Raw genomic sequence first — 15,193 nt, 5'->3', positions numbered from 1 at the left:
GATTTCTACATTCCTTTGTTCAAAAGACATTATTTGTAAGATGGTATTTTACTGGAATTTGGAATCCTAGCATGGGCCTAAAACACATTTAGGAGACTTCCAGAACGGTATGGAGTACTGAACAAAGCAGAGTCACCTTTAATGAGAATAAGGAGGGTGAAAAACGGAAGAGTCAGATAACATTTCATGACGTCATGCTTCTGGCCATGTTGGATTTAGAATTCTGTTTCTTATGGCAGGTCTAATAAACTGTTTGTAATTTAAAAGCCTCTTGGGAATCAGAGTCAGAACCACCTTGGGGGACTGTCTGATGCCCTGAGTTGAGTGACTGACCAGCCTCTGATCCAGTGTCTGCAACATGCTCAGATGGATAGAAATACACCACCTACAATTGACAGCCAAGATGTGAAAGCAGTGCAGGACTCGAACCCCATCAGAATTATTCATATCTACTCTAACCCTCCGGGGTGGGTCCCCATAGTATTGCCTGTCTGGAGAGCGTCATATGTGTAGCTAAGAATAGGTACACAGATGACTGGACACCATAATGCCATGAACCCCACACCTATCTATTGCCAGAGCAAGAGGAGTCACTATGAAATTTCTCTCTGAGGAAGACTATTTTCAAAGTAATACCATTTTAACATAATGAACATTAATTAAGAAAATAGCAATATTTTTATTGTGTAACCCAGAATAATCAAAATGTTAGACATTTTGAATGTGACAAATGTCAAACTATAATGGCATCTCAGGTATGATTTATAGAAGTAGCTACTCAAATACAAACGCTCCAGGGTAGAGCCTGTCATGCATCTATGGGGTGAATTATAAAAGAATGAGGGTTGCTGTAGGCCAGGACAGTAATCTCTTTTCCAGTGTTGATTTCTTGTAAATACCAAGTGATCTTGAATAGTCTGAGTCCTGTGTCCTAACTGTGTGGTAACTCACCAACCTGGGCTTACAGGTAACCAAGGGTAACAGCCATGTTCTGTACGTCTTTGGGAGTTACAGTCCCACAGTATAGTTTCCATAGTACCAGAAAATACTATGAAAGCTTCCAAGGGAAGGAATCAATTAATAATCAGCTGTGCATCCATGAACTACAGCAATGAGGAAAATGGGAAGATGTCCATAAGGCAAAGTAAAAGGAACTCACATGTTGATGGTGACCAATAGTAGCCTAATTAAAGTACACTCAACAGGAGGGAACAATATCTGGCACAAGAAAGGTAGCCACTAGTGAGGTCATGGGTTTGAGAAGATAATCTACTATTGCCACTTTGCTAGACTAACATAATTCCTTACTACACTCTAAATGTTATCCTTACACCCATCTATAAGTAGAGCTACCACCCCTTGTCAAAGAAGCTTCTCTTTAAAGTCAATGGAGACAATAGCAGGAAACCTCAACTAGGCACAATACGGACATCAAGTGATGGTGAGGAGCCCACGACATCTCCATCACAGCTCCAGTATCTATGGTTAAGTCAGGCCACAAGGCAGGTTAGGAAAAATGTTAAGAGTCAGAATACCAGGAAGTCTGTTGCTGTGACACTGTCTCTCCCAGATATGTCTGCATAAACAACATCCAAACAATGGCAATACCAACAGACATGTTACAGGACAGGGAGAAAATTCTCCCAGGTTCACAGCATTGGACAGTAGCTACACGCAACTGCAGAACACTGACAGAGAAAGCTTCTTCCAGGGATGAGTACCCCAATTGGTTAACCAATATAAGTTGGTTATCCCTGAAACCACATACATACAAACAAAAACTGACTCAGCAGGTTTATGCGTGCATATGTGCCTGTGTGTGTGTGTGTGTGTGTGTGTGTGTATGTGAGTGTGTAAAACAATAATAATTCAGGAAGAGGAGGTTATCTTGCGCTTCAGAGTAGAACATGAAAGAGCTTGAGGCTAGGCACTTGGGAGGGGTTGGACAAAGAAAAAGTGGTGACCAAGCATCGTGACTGTATTTTAGTTAAAAAGTATTTAAATTAAAAGAAAATAGAAATATGAGATGTTTTCTACATTATCCATATACAAGATCGACATAAATTTGCTATACAACATGATATGTCCTACAAGCATTGGTCTTTGATATTTTTATGCTATGTCTTGGGGGTTTTAGTGTGGAGTTTATGTTTTCAGCGACAGCATAAGCTTCTAATTGGATCTCATAAATCATCAGTAGTCAAAGTCTGAAAAACACTGCTCCCTGACAGGCAGATGGACACACTCACTATTGATTACCTTCAGCAACGGCTAGAACTTTCTAGAAATATATATGAATTGAACACTTTCTTGGTGCTATATGTTAACTTATATCCTGGGATTGAAGTAGTCTAAAGGACAATGCTGCTTCCCAGTGGTTAGCGTCAGGGCAGTTTCCATCTGCTGGTAGATGTTCTCATGTTTAAAATGGAACAACAATCATGCAAGGCACATTACAAGGTTGGTAACATGCTGACTTTGACAAAATTCCTGCTATATACACAATATTCAGTAAGTTCTTCATACAGCCACTAATGAAATACAGCATACTGGGATAGCACTGTGCTAAAAATCAGGTAGTTATAAATCGACACCAACACAGTTTCTAAAACAAGGTAAATCTCTTATTTAATCAGGATGTAGCCTCACCTGTGTTATTTAAACCTAGTGTGGTTTACAGCCATCCACATCATGAGAATCACATTTATTTTCCATTATATTTCCCTCTTGTACTAACCAACGTTAGAAAATATTCTTCTGTACACTTTTAGACTCAGTGCAAAGCACATGTGACATTTCAACTGTTGTGTCTATATTTATGCGTGTGTGTGTGTGTGTGTGTGTGTGTGTGTATTTTTGTGTACATACATACAAATGTGTGTGCTTAGGAGTGGTGATACGCATGTGCCTTGTGCATGGGTAAGTCTGAAGATGACTTGCAGGAACCAATTGTTTCTGCCCATGGTATGGTTCCCAGGGATAAACTGGAGTCAACTTTTTCAGCAGCAAGCATTCCTCTCTCCCCAACATGTCACCTTTGTATCAGGAGTCACAAAGTTGATGATTCCCATGAAAATGATATAGTGAGTATAGTCAGCACAAATCTGTAGCCCAAAGATTACTGTGCCAGCGTATTTTACTAAGAACTTCCTTGTTTACGTTTCCCTAAAATCAACTTGTTTAAAATTAGGATATTTGCTTTTTAGTGTTAAATACCCACTTTGCATTATCAAAATCACACACTGAAGCCATCTCTGTGAGAGAATATTTTTGTCCACTTTTCATTGCTATATAGCCATAGCTTAAACAAGTGTCCCATACATATCTGCTCCACACTAAATGATTTTTATATATAACAATAACCACACAAAAAAGCAACTTGCAATTTAGGTTTTAACATTAGGCATTCAAAACACTAACAAAATATAAATTATTTGAAAGCAATAGGGTTAAAAGTGTCTATATTTTCCTTTACCTGGTTTATTAACTTGCTTTGGGAGAAACGAAGGGCTCTAAGTATGTTTACAATGTCAATTAAATTATCTTAGACATGGTTACATTGTTGAGTGCCTGAATTCTCAGAGACTGGAAAAATGAGGGCAGAGGTTTCAGAGTTCAAGGTCAGTGGGGACTGAATACTCAGTTCTGTGTCAGCCTGGGTAACACAGCCAGATTCTTACAAGAGAGATAGAGGAGGGAGGAAAGGAGAAGGGGGTGGAGATGAAAAATAACCTTACCTTCTTTTTCTACTCTAAAAACAAAAGTCCTTTGTGTTGTAACAATTTCAAATTTGTTGTCTCCTTGAGCCCGTACTGTGGATATTGCAGTGAGGGGAATTATTCCTTTTGAGTACATCTCCTGTAGTAGTTAGAGAAGATAAAGACAGATAAGTATGAAATTCTGAATATATTATAAAATAAGAAAGGCTCAGTATTCACAACAGTTTTCCTTCCATGATTTCTATGTAAAAATTTAAAATGACAAACACATATGCTGATTTTCAATACTGCAAAAATATATGAAATGTACTGTGCTTTTAAAAGAAAATGATCTTTTCAATTTTCTAGTTGTCTAGATTTAAAAGGCAAAGCACTAAATACAAATACAGTGATAGACCAGCAATATACACTTCCCAAACCCAGAATTACATTCTTCAAATTGGTTTGGTCACAGTGATTCCATGGTGTTTGCAGGCATCTGCTGGTCACAACAGGAACTGTCACAGAACCATCTCAAAATACTGCTGCATCCTACAGAGAACAAAACCTACCTAAGCAGCCTGTCAGATTTCATTAACTGTATCCTCAATGCTCTGCTGATGATAGCTTTGGTCTCACACATAGTCACATGGTTTTCTTTCCCTAGTGAATAATGGGTAAGAAAAAGCCAGGCATGCTAGTTCATGCTTTCATCCTAAAATTTTGGGAGGCTGAGATGAAAAAAGGGGCCATGAGCTAGAGGCTAGCCTGTACTACAGTGTAAGAAGACACCTCTGAAAAACAATAACAGCAAATGAAGAACAGTGCAGCAGCTGCTGGGAATCAGCATTCACACACATATTATACTTTGGCTTCCAAGGTCATCAAAACGCTGACTGCTTTCTCTCAATCTTCATTTTCCTTAGAACTCCAAACTACTGGGTAGAATGACCATCAATGGTTTATTGAGAGTGAAATATTAATAGTGTCCTTTGTTAGAAACTTCAGACTCATTCAAGGAATCAGTAATTTAAGTTCAGAAGTGGATTCAAATTTTGGGACACATAAGTCAAGACATAAATCCTCAATTCCTTTTAAAGGGCTGGGAAGTGTTTTGGAAACACGGTGACATTTCATCCCAACTTTCAGAAAATGTAACTTGTGTATTGATATTCATAAGGGAAATTGGTCTGAAGTTCCCCCTCTTTGTAGGGTCTTTGTGTGGTTTAGGTATCAGAGTAATTGTGGTTTCATAGAATGAATTGGATCGTGTTCCTTCTGTTTCTATTTAGTGGAATAGTTTGGAGAGTACTGATTGATATTAGGTCTTCTTCAAAGGTCTGATAGAACTCTAACTAACCCAATCTGGTCCTGGGATTTTCTTGTTTGGGAGACTATTGATGACTACTTCTATTTCATTAGGGGTTATAAGGCTGTTTAGATCATTTACCTGATCCTGATTTAACTATGGTAACTGGTATCTGTCTAGCCCTATAGGAGGATATTGGGTTTTCAGAGGGAAAATGAGGAAAGGAGATAACATTTAAAATGGAAATAAAGAAAATATCTAATAAAAAAAGAAATTTAACTTTTATTAAATTGCTAAGTGGTCAGACAGAACTCTGATAAGACAGACTGAAAGAAAAAAAGGGACAGAAATGGAATAATGAGAAATAGATTCCCCCCCCCCAAAAAATGGTAAATAATAAAAATCAGAGTTATCAAGAAAGATGAGGCCGTAAGACAACCTTCATCATCCAGGAGGTCTGATATCAGAAGATTTTACGTAGGCCCTTTATGAATTTTTCTTCCATCCTCTCCCCTGGCAGTTGCTACATTTTATAGTTTGAATAAGTAAGTCCCCTTCCAAGGAGACTTACTTATTCAAACTATACCAAGAATGTGAGACCTGGCTTGCAACAGTATTTTAGAGGAGTCTATTTGGGAGACACAGGGGTTATCACTAGCATATTTTAAAGGTTACACTTGGCCCTGGTCCTTCCTTGATCTCTGCATGTTGGCTACTATTCTGCTGTACATTCCTGCCATGCTGCTGTTCTGCATTAGCTCAGAATCAATGGAGTCAGACACTTCAAAACCACAACCCCAAATAAATCCCTTCCCATTTGTGCCAGATATATTGTCACACACACACAAAGTCTAAACCAGTGGTTCTCCACCTGTGGGTTGTGACCCCTAGGGGAAACCCCTGTCTCCAAAAGTATTTACATTATGATCCATAACAGTAGCAACATTCTAGTTATGAAGTAGCCACAAAAATAATTTCATTGTTAAGGGTTGCCACAACATGAGGAACTGTATGAAAGGGTCACAGCATCAGGGAGGTTGAGAACCATTATCTTAAACTAACATAAGTTAGAAATTCTGGTTACCATATGTGGGAATACAGAGACGCATATACAAGATAACAGTTTAGGAGAATACTGTACTAAACGGAGAGCACTCCTCTCTCAATACCCTTCACAGACAGATGAGATCAGCAACACCGTGTTCTTCAGGAAGGACGGGCCCTCTCTGATCGCCAATATGCGCCTTATGGACCAGGCATCTTCTTTAGTTTTATTAACAACTTCTCCTGCACTCGTTTCCTAACATGGCTTCCCTAATGATGTCCATGTTAAAGCCCTATTCACACTCTATCAACATTCTAAATACGTAACATGGAGGCTTCAGTTCCTAGATCTTCTCGTGTAGCCAACAATGAACATGGCATTTATATGTGACTTACAAAAGGAATGGCTCCCATCCACACGCAATGCTGAACCGTTTTCACATTTAAAATAAATCCTTCACAGATCAGCATAAATACCCTCTACTGAACAATTTATTTCTGCTCACAACCTGTGAGCACAGTCCAGAAATGGAGTCTTGGGAGAAAATGCTGAGTGCTTGTGAGAATACTCCAAGAGGATAAGAATCTTGTGACCTCAGTTTGTTCAAAACACAGATTTGTTCTTGGAAAGCGTTTTTGTGCTCTTCCTAGTGCAGCAGACAGGGGGGATTTTACTGATTATTCGTCATTGACTGCAATTGTTATTCCATTAAGTATTTAAGCTATCTTTTATATGCCTCTATGGACAAACGTGTTATTGCAATATTGAGCTTGTCCTGGCAGTTTTATACAGCTTCAAGTCATAAGAAGTTTACTCATCTGATCTTAACTCTGAGTATACATCGTCTGATTTAGATTCCTAAAGCGATGACACTCATCAGTGCAATTACTCCAGTTTGAAAGTGACATGTATATTTTCTTTATAAAAAACACACACTGAATTTAGATAATAATCAAAAAATGCCATCTCATGTGATAAACTTATTAATGATGTCTTCCAGAATAGACATTAAATCATTCAACTACTTCCCTAACCAACTTTCTTATATTCGTTGCTACAGAAGTATTTTTGAATGATGGAATCCCATGTCTAATCACAATTATTCCAACACATGATGCCTCATTTTTAATATTTTTGAAATACCTTTTATCGCTTTTACTGAACCTAAATATTACTACACACTTTCATAATTTATAATGCCTCATTTAATACAACACTCTGCTAAATTTCCTTTGTCCTTTCAACGTGTTTTCCTGGTAGAGTCCCTGACACATTACAGACCAACAGTCATTCAGCAGGAGAAAACAAAGCAAATGATTATGGAGGAGAACACCAAAAATGGTTGAAATTTATACATGGTTTTAAACATAAATTTATTTATTTAGTTAGTTAGTTAGTTAGTTATCTATTTATTATTTATTCATTTAGGTGTATGTGTATGGGCATGTATGTGCAGGTCAGAGCAAAAATTGCTAGAGTTGATTCTATCCTTCTATTGTGGGGAGTCCCAGGAATTACACTCAGGTCCTCACACTTCAGGGCAGTCACTTTACCTGGTGAGCCATCCTGCAGGTCCTCACGTAGGGTTCAGTGGCTAACAATAATGTCAATGGATTAAATAGCTCAAGAGGTTCAAACAAAAGACAAGAAGGGACACATAAAGAGTGAAAACATGGCAGAGAAATGAATGGGCCTCAAGTTGACCAGTGCATAGCCAAATCATCATGGGGCTATTACAAAGAAATCCATAACATGATTGCCTTACCAAACATCATTACACAGAAATGCATAACATCACTGGTTTATTGAAGGGGACTTCTGGAAATCAAAGTAAGTTAAAATGGCAATATGAGGAGGGCAAATCTAGACCATGACTGGCAAGAGGAACATCTTCCCACTGTCAGGCAAGCTTCAGATGTGGAAGGAGCAGTGCATTTTTATAGACGGCTTATGAATATGTTTCTTATATGTATGCCGTGGCTGACATCAGACTGTACGAAATTTTAAACGTCTAAAATCATTGACACATTGTTACCCAGGTGCTCTTTTACAAAACTTTAATTTCCTAAGAATTATAACAGCTTAGGAAAAAAAATCCCTCCCTAATGAGATAATTAACAGTTTGTTCTGTGCTACCTCTAACCCATTTGTCAGTGAAGGAAATCCAAACAACACTGAAAATATAGGAAAAAAATTTAAAAGAAAAGGAAGAAGAGATTAGCAAGTAGTTCATTAAAAAAAAAAAACCTACATGCCTATAAATAACAATGATACTTTATTTAACAGATAATAACTTCTCATAGAGACATGTAGAAAACAAAAAAAAATGATCAAAAGTATTTTGCAAACCAAATACTATGTCAGGTCAACCCCAGGAAGCCAGAGGGTATGATTCATTTATAATCTATTATGAGATCTCAGGTAAAACTTGTGATTTTTTTCAACACTGCAGGGTTGACTGCATATTTTTCATGTAGCAACAATATAAAGACAATAGAGTAGAAACAAAACAAAAAAATCAGAAAAAAAAAAGATGGATAGCAGGCTCAAAAATGCCTGTTTTTCTGAAGTGTGAAATTTTCCTTAAAGAAATTTTAAAGCACCCCTTGAGGTTTTACCACACAAATATCTAGGTCAAATCTGTCATTTATCTGCCATTTTCAGATGATGAAACAACCACAGGAAATTCTGCCCACCAATAAGTGGGAATCGGGGTGAGTTAGATTTCTTTGCAGGGCCTCAGATATCAGGGCCGTGTGGATGACACTGTTTCTGTAATATGAAGAGGAAGTTCTCATGCAGGCATCACTGGGTGATGCTGAGGAACATGGAAGAAAGACAGAAAATGGAACTTCTGCGTATCCCCTCCTGATGCCCAACCACACACTTAGGGGCACATTCATGATTCAAATGTTCTATTCACAGGGCTGCTAAACTTCACAGCTTGCCAGAACACTAGCTGTGATCGGTAAGCATGTGTCTTTGCAGAAGGGCCAGGTACAAACTGTGCCCTTTTAAGAAACAACCAGACCACCACCAACCCCCCGCCCCCTGAGCTCCCAGGGACTTAACTACCAACCAAAGAGTACACATGGAGCAACCCATGGCTCCAGCTACATATGTAGCAGAGATGGCCTTGCTGGGCATCAATGGGAAGAGAGACCCTTGGTCCTGTGGAGGCTCAATGCCGCACTGTAGGGGAAATGCCAGGGAAGGGAGGCTGAAGTGGATGGGTGAGGGAACAGCCTTATAGAAGCAGGGGAGAGGGGATGGGATAGGGGGTTACAGAGGGAAAACAGGAAAGGGGATAACATTTGAAATGTAAATAAATAAAATATCCAATTTAAAAATAAGAAAAAAAAAGAGAAAGAAACAACTCCCAAATGTTGGGATATTGTGGCAAGATGAAATCAGTCATCTGAGTGCAAGTGACTGAAATGTCTGAAGAGATAAACAACTGGAATATGTTGTAAAGAGTGATGCTCAGGTAAAAGATTTCTAGGAAATCATATGAATAGAAACTTTTAATAACAATTTTTGCTGCATGAATATGAAATATGACAATAAGCTCAATGCAGTGCAAGTATGATGGACTCTGAGATGATGGAGAGAAAATTAGTTCCCGTGGCAACAGCAGAAGTCCCTTCTTCAATGGGAGTACCACAAAACCACACCAACACAACTATGAGACAAGAACGCCTTCCCACTCCTGAATACTTCCTCTTACTCCAGTAAAACCAACAAGAAGACCAGTCACTGAGGGACAGTGGCAGTCAGTTTCTCCCATGATACTCTGGTTATGAGCCTCATCTTGAACAGCGAAGCTGTTTTCTTCATAAGATTGTGTTTCATTCTGCCATTGTTTCTGTCTACTTGGTTTTTTGTTAAATGTTTTTTGAAACAGGGTATTCACTTAAAGATAGGTAGAGAGGGAGTGGGGAAGGATCTGGGAGGAGCTGTAAGCAAGACAAAAGACAGGATTCATTGGTTATATGAAAAATATAATAAAAGAGAAAACCAACAACAAAAAAGATGTCTGTCCTCAGGTCTTGGAACACAGAATTCGCTGTGGATATCATGGACACAGGTGATACACCATGAAGGTGAAATATATAAACAACTAGAAATAGCTGACAAGCAAGTGATGATTTCAAACATTCATCCCACCATTTTGCAAGCCATGAGGATGTTTGTTTAAACCAATTTGTTACTCTATCTAGGTCACTGTATAAATGAATCCAATCAACTTGAAGCCTTCTACTGTTCTCACCACAGCAGCAAGAGTTTGTTGCAGTCTGTGCTATTTTCTACCTGTAAATATAAAAACTCTCTTGTCTTCCAGCAGTAGATACATTTTTTTCAAACCAAAAAAAAAATTAACAAATACAATACATTGTAAACTTATAATGAGAAAATATTAAATTGGAATACATGAGTAAAACAATATGGTTATGTCTTAAAATCAAACCTTTAAAGATAAAATAATACAATAAAAATAAATAAAGATAAAATATAATTAGGATGAAAAGTATCGCATTTTAATTAATTAAAAGATGTTACATTTATCAGTTTCACCTATTCATTGAGGAAATTACCAAACAGAGGTCAAAAGGGTGATACAGTGGTTACCTATGTAACTTCTAAGTTTAACAATTGATAACACTACATCACAGTATCTGGAGGGAGTGAGGGAGTACAGAAACTCTCAGACACCAGGACTGACAAATGCTCAAACCCTCAACTATTTTATATATAACCTATATATGCCTCCATATAAACTATACACATCTTTCTGAATGATGAATCACCTCTAGATTACTTATAATATCTTATTTATGAGCATGCTATGTAAACAGTTGTTTTAATATATAATTTAAAGAATAAGAAAAAAGATGCACATATTCAGTACAGATGGGACATTTTATATATTTATGGTTTCATCCATACCAATGCACAAGCTAGGATACAGAGCTAGGATCATGTCACTGTATAAAATACAGAGTATGTTATATTTAACTATTCATGCATACAAACATACACACACACACACACACACATACACACAAATAAAATGTATACACAGGCAATACTTTTTCTTACTGTTTTCAGTTATAATAACACAATCCCCACAAATATTTCAGCCAAATATCTCTTAAAAAGAAGTACATTTTCAAAGCTTAAGAAGATATTCCCAGAATGTCCAAGGGATGCCTAAGGAATATCTCTCTGATAATGTAACGGACAGACAGAACATTCAGTAGGCTCTAGCTACACAGCCCTGTCAAAAGTTATCTCCCTTTCACAAAGCTCATTCCCAACATAACACAAAAAGACTGTTTTGTGATATAACCAAAATTTTCTCGTGTGAGCTTCTTGCATATTCTTTCTGTAAATAATTCTTACTTTCCAACATTTCTTCATGTACAAACCTCTTTTCTTCCAAACCCATAGCAATAGATTCCCACGCAAACCCTTCTCACTCCCAGAGAATGAGGCAACCCCTCCTCGCTTTTCAATTTTCTATTTATGATGTGGTTTGTATACATCCCTTGGTGCTCTGAGGGATCTGAAGGCAATGTTGTATTCATCTTTCATAGCTCATAGACTCTCAATGGTTTGTAGAAGATACTCCAAAAATAACTATTAGACATATAAGCTAAAAATTAGCTGTATATTCTATGAAAATAAATCATGAAGAGTGATTATGTCATATTCCAGTTCTTTTCATGTTGATAATCTATTTTCTACTCTTAGAAATGTTCAATAAGAAATGTGGTATATATACGCAATGGAGTACTATTCAGCCATTAGAAACAATGAATTCATGAAATTCTTAGACAAATGGATGGGGCTGGAGAACATCATACTAAGTGAGGTAACCCAGTCTCAAAAGATCAGTCATGGTATGCACTCACTCACTGATAAGTAGATATTAGCCTAGAAACTTGGAATACCCAAGTCATAATCCACACATCAAATGATGTCCAAGAAGAACAGAGGAGTGGCCCCTGGTTCTGGAAAGACTCCGTGCAGCACCATAGGGCAATACCAGAACAGGGAAGTGGAAAGGGGTGGATGGGGGAAGAGGGGGACGGAAGAGGGCTTATGGGACTTTCAGGGAGTGGGGAGCCAGGAAAGGGAAAATCACTTGAAATGTAAATAAAAAAATATATCAAAAAAAAAAGAAATGCTCAACTATTTCCTTGTTTTCTATACACTTAGTGTATGAAAAATTATGTTTGAAGATGGTACTTACTCTGTCATTATTGTAGTAAGAAATGCTAAGGCCATCAAATTTCACCCATCTCTTCTGAAACATGCGTTTTCTGTAAAAATACATGAAAGCATTACTTTACATTCCATTACACAAATTTAAATGTCCGTATGTTGAGCACATTTCATTGTTCTGTTAGACAATAGAGGTAACAGGAGGCTGTAACAACATTCAGGTCTAGGTTTCTAGTTATTGGACACAGTGAAAATGTGTATTCTAGTTAGATAATGCAGGTATCTGCATAATAATAATGTCAACATTGCATTCATGCAGCTGGGAGGGGCACTGCAAAACAAAAGGAGGACCCATGCAGCATCACTGAACCCAAGAAGATAAGTCTTCACTGGACCCGTGACAGGATGTTTTCATCCCTCATTAAGCTTCTGCATGGATTTTATTCTACTTTGATCTTTGGTGAATGAATACTATGTTGCTAAGCTAATACGGACTTGTTAAGTGAATTTATACATATAAATAATTTATTTCAACTAAAGATGTTGAAACATCCCTGCCAAACTAAGGAGTATTTATAATCTCTTTAAACAGCATACTGTTGAAATAGGATCATATAAAAGGCAAATGCACTTTAAAATTCTGACACAAGAATCAAGGGAAAATAAGAAAATCCCATAATGATGTTTAGACTTTTAAAAAGACCATTTTTTTTCTGACTTTACAGTGGACTGCTGAAGCAGCTTTTGTGCACACATTTGGTTTCTGTTTTGATTCAGTCCCTTCCCCACCTCCTCCCAACAACACCCACTCAACAGCCCCTAGTTTGAGAACCCTCTTCTCTCTATACTTTCAGCCTGGGCTGATGCCATCGAGATAGCCTCTGCTTTTAATAGATACCAGAACTAACTTCCTATTGCAAAATGTAGAGCCAGCCAACGTCAAGCCCTTCTCTCACCGCCCTCCCTTGCAGTTTGAAAACACATTCAAAGAGTTAGTATCATTTCCTGTGGCTTTCGTGAGAGTTAAAGATAGAAAAAGAATGTTCTGGCCCTGGGAGAGTTTTTCTCACTGCTTTACAGCCAAACATCTATTCCTTGTGTTAAATACAGAAAGATTCCCACACTAATCATTAACAAATGTATGCATCTGTAGAGCCAACCAGCTCTAATGATGAGACAGGGAAAGAAACGAAGTTCCCTAGTAATGTCACATATGAACACCGAGTTAATGATTAAGAACACTGGGGGCCCTAACCTCATCTAACCACACTAGTCAGCTGCCTCCTTCCATCTGATCCCCTCATCTGCTCCTTCCTGGTTAGGAGCTCCTGGCTTCTCCTATCCCTTTTCCCAGTAATGCTCTGCATAGTCAGATCTGACTTTTCACCCCAATAATCCAAGGTCTCCCACTTCCCCACCACTAACAGTCTGAAGGAAAGGCAATATTCAGCGAGCACACATTCCTTGATTCTTATATACCTCATGTACCTATCCTCTCTCCACCTGGTTTTTTAATTCCTCTGTCCAATTCTTAGAAGGCAAGCAAATCAGTTCTTCCTTCAGGGTCCCAACAATAACTAGGGAAAGCAGGAGGTCTGTGCAGAGCCCCACCTGACCTCCATTGAAACCGAACATAAGAGTTCAATAGAACATGTAATTTTCAATTTTAAGATATAAAAAGTCAATATCTATGGGTAGAGTAAAAACCTTCAATCCATTCCTAATCCCCCTTTCTTGCCTTACTAACTTTAAGTATTATCTCTAAAACACCTACATTTAAATTCCTTCCCTGACAAACTAGTACCTAACCAAACAGAGTTTTCCCTCTGTTTCCCTCTAGCAGTTAATGCAATCTCTTTATATTTTTGTTGACTTTCTTAATGCCAACATCCCACAATGCACCTTACTCTTTAGAGGGACAAAGTCCAGAAATGGTTCATTCTCGATTCATGATCAACTATGAACACTAAGACCCAAATAGGTCTCTCTTCTCTTCTCTGTCTGTCTGTCTGTCTGTCTGTCTCTCTCTCTCTCTCTCTCTCTCTCTCACACACACACACACACACACACACACACACACACACACACACACACACCAGTTGAACAAAGAAGTAATATGACTAAGCATAGTCCTTTTAAAAACCAGCAGAAAGACAGAAAAAGAAAATGTCCACATCGGGCTCATACACAATCTTCTTTTAAAATAATAGTTGCAGAAGGGCAGGTACATTTCTAAAACTTCAGAATTAAATCCACAGCCTAAAAGAGTAGCAGGTGAAAAAAGGCCCGGAAATTATGTTACCACAGCATAACTCAGATCACTTAGCTGATTCAGTCTTTGTTTCTGTCTGTGGAGATATATAGCATATGATTGGTCATGTGTGTACATGTGTATGTGTGCATCCAAATACTACTGTACACATGTGTAGAAGCCAGATGTCAATCCCAATCACTATTCTATGGCTTTTCATCTCACTTCTTGAAACAGGGTCTCTCAGAGAGCCCAAATTTTGCCATTTGTGCTAAACTGTAGGCCATGGAGCTCCTGGGGTCTTCCCATTTCCACCCTGAGATTTGGGATTGTAGATGTGAGTGGCCACACCCCACTGAACCCACATCTAACATTGGCTCTAACGAGCACGTAACAGTCTAAATTCAAGCTCTTCAGCCGAAAGCCACTTCCCCCACCTGAATCCACAAGCTTTCACAGAATTCTGTCAAAACCCACAAGTGTCCAACTGTTTACAAGACTGGAGATGCTGTCATCTATAAAATTCAAGCTCAAAAATAATGCCTTTGGGTTACAAACAGACAGACAAGAAAAAAAATACAACAAAATCTTTCCTGATTTTACAGTCAGCTCAGGGATTTGCGTTGCACTGAATTCACAGCTGACCTCCTCTGTACTGCAGG

At 38.2% G+C, this 15,193-nt stretch overlaps 1 protein-coding gene across 2 annotated transcripts in view; it reads right to left on the bottom strand.

Moving 5' to 3' along the window:
• Positions 1-15,193, bottom strand: part of Arap2 (ArfGAP with RhoGAP domain, ankyrin repeat and PH domain 2) — a 169,855-nt gene that overhangs the window by 104,236 nt on the left and 50,426 nt on the right. For both annotated transcript variants that reach the window (XM_052199605.1, XM_052199606.1), the window contains exons 7-8: positions 12,309-12,378; positions 3,738-3,858 (exon numbers count right to left, since the gene is read on the bottom strand). In XM_052199605.1, the coding sequence (XP_052055565.1) occupies positions 3,738-3,858; positions 12,309-12,378 (191 nt within the window). The remainder of the gene's footprint in view (positions 1-3,737; positions 3,859-12,308; positions 12,379-15,193) is intronic.

The sequence above is a fragment of the Apodemus sylvaticus genome, chromosome 11, assembly GCF_947179515.1.
Source record: "Apodemus sylvaticus chromosome 11, mApoSyl1.1, whole genome shotgun sequence".
NCBI lineage: Eukaryota > Metazoa > Chordata > Mammalia > Rodentia > Muridae > Apodemus > Apodemus sylvaticus.
This window is presented reverse-complemented; position numbering and strand designations above follow the sequence as displayed.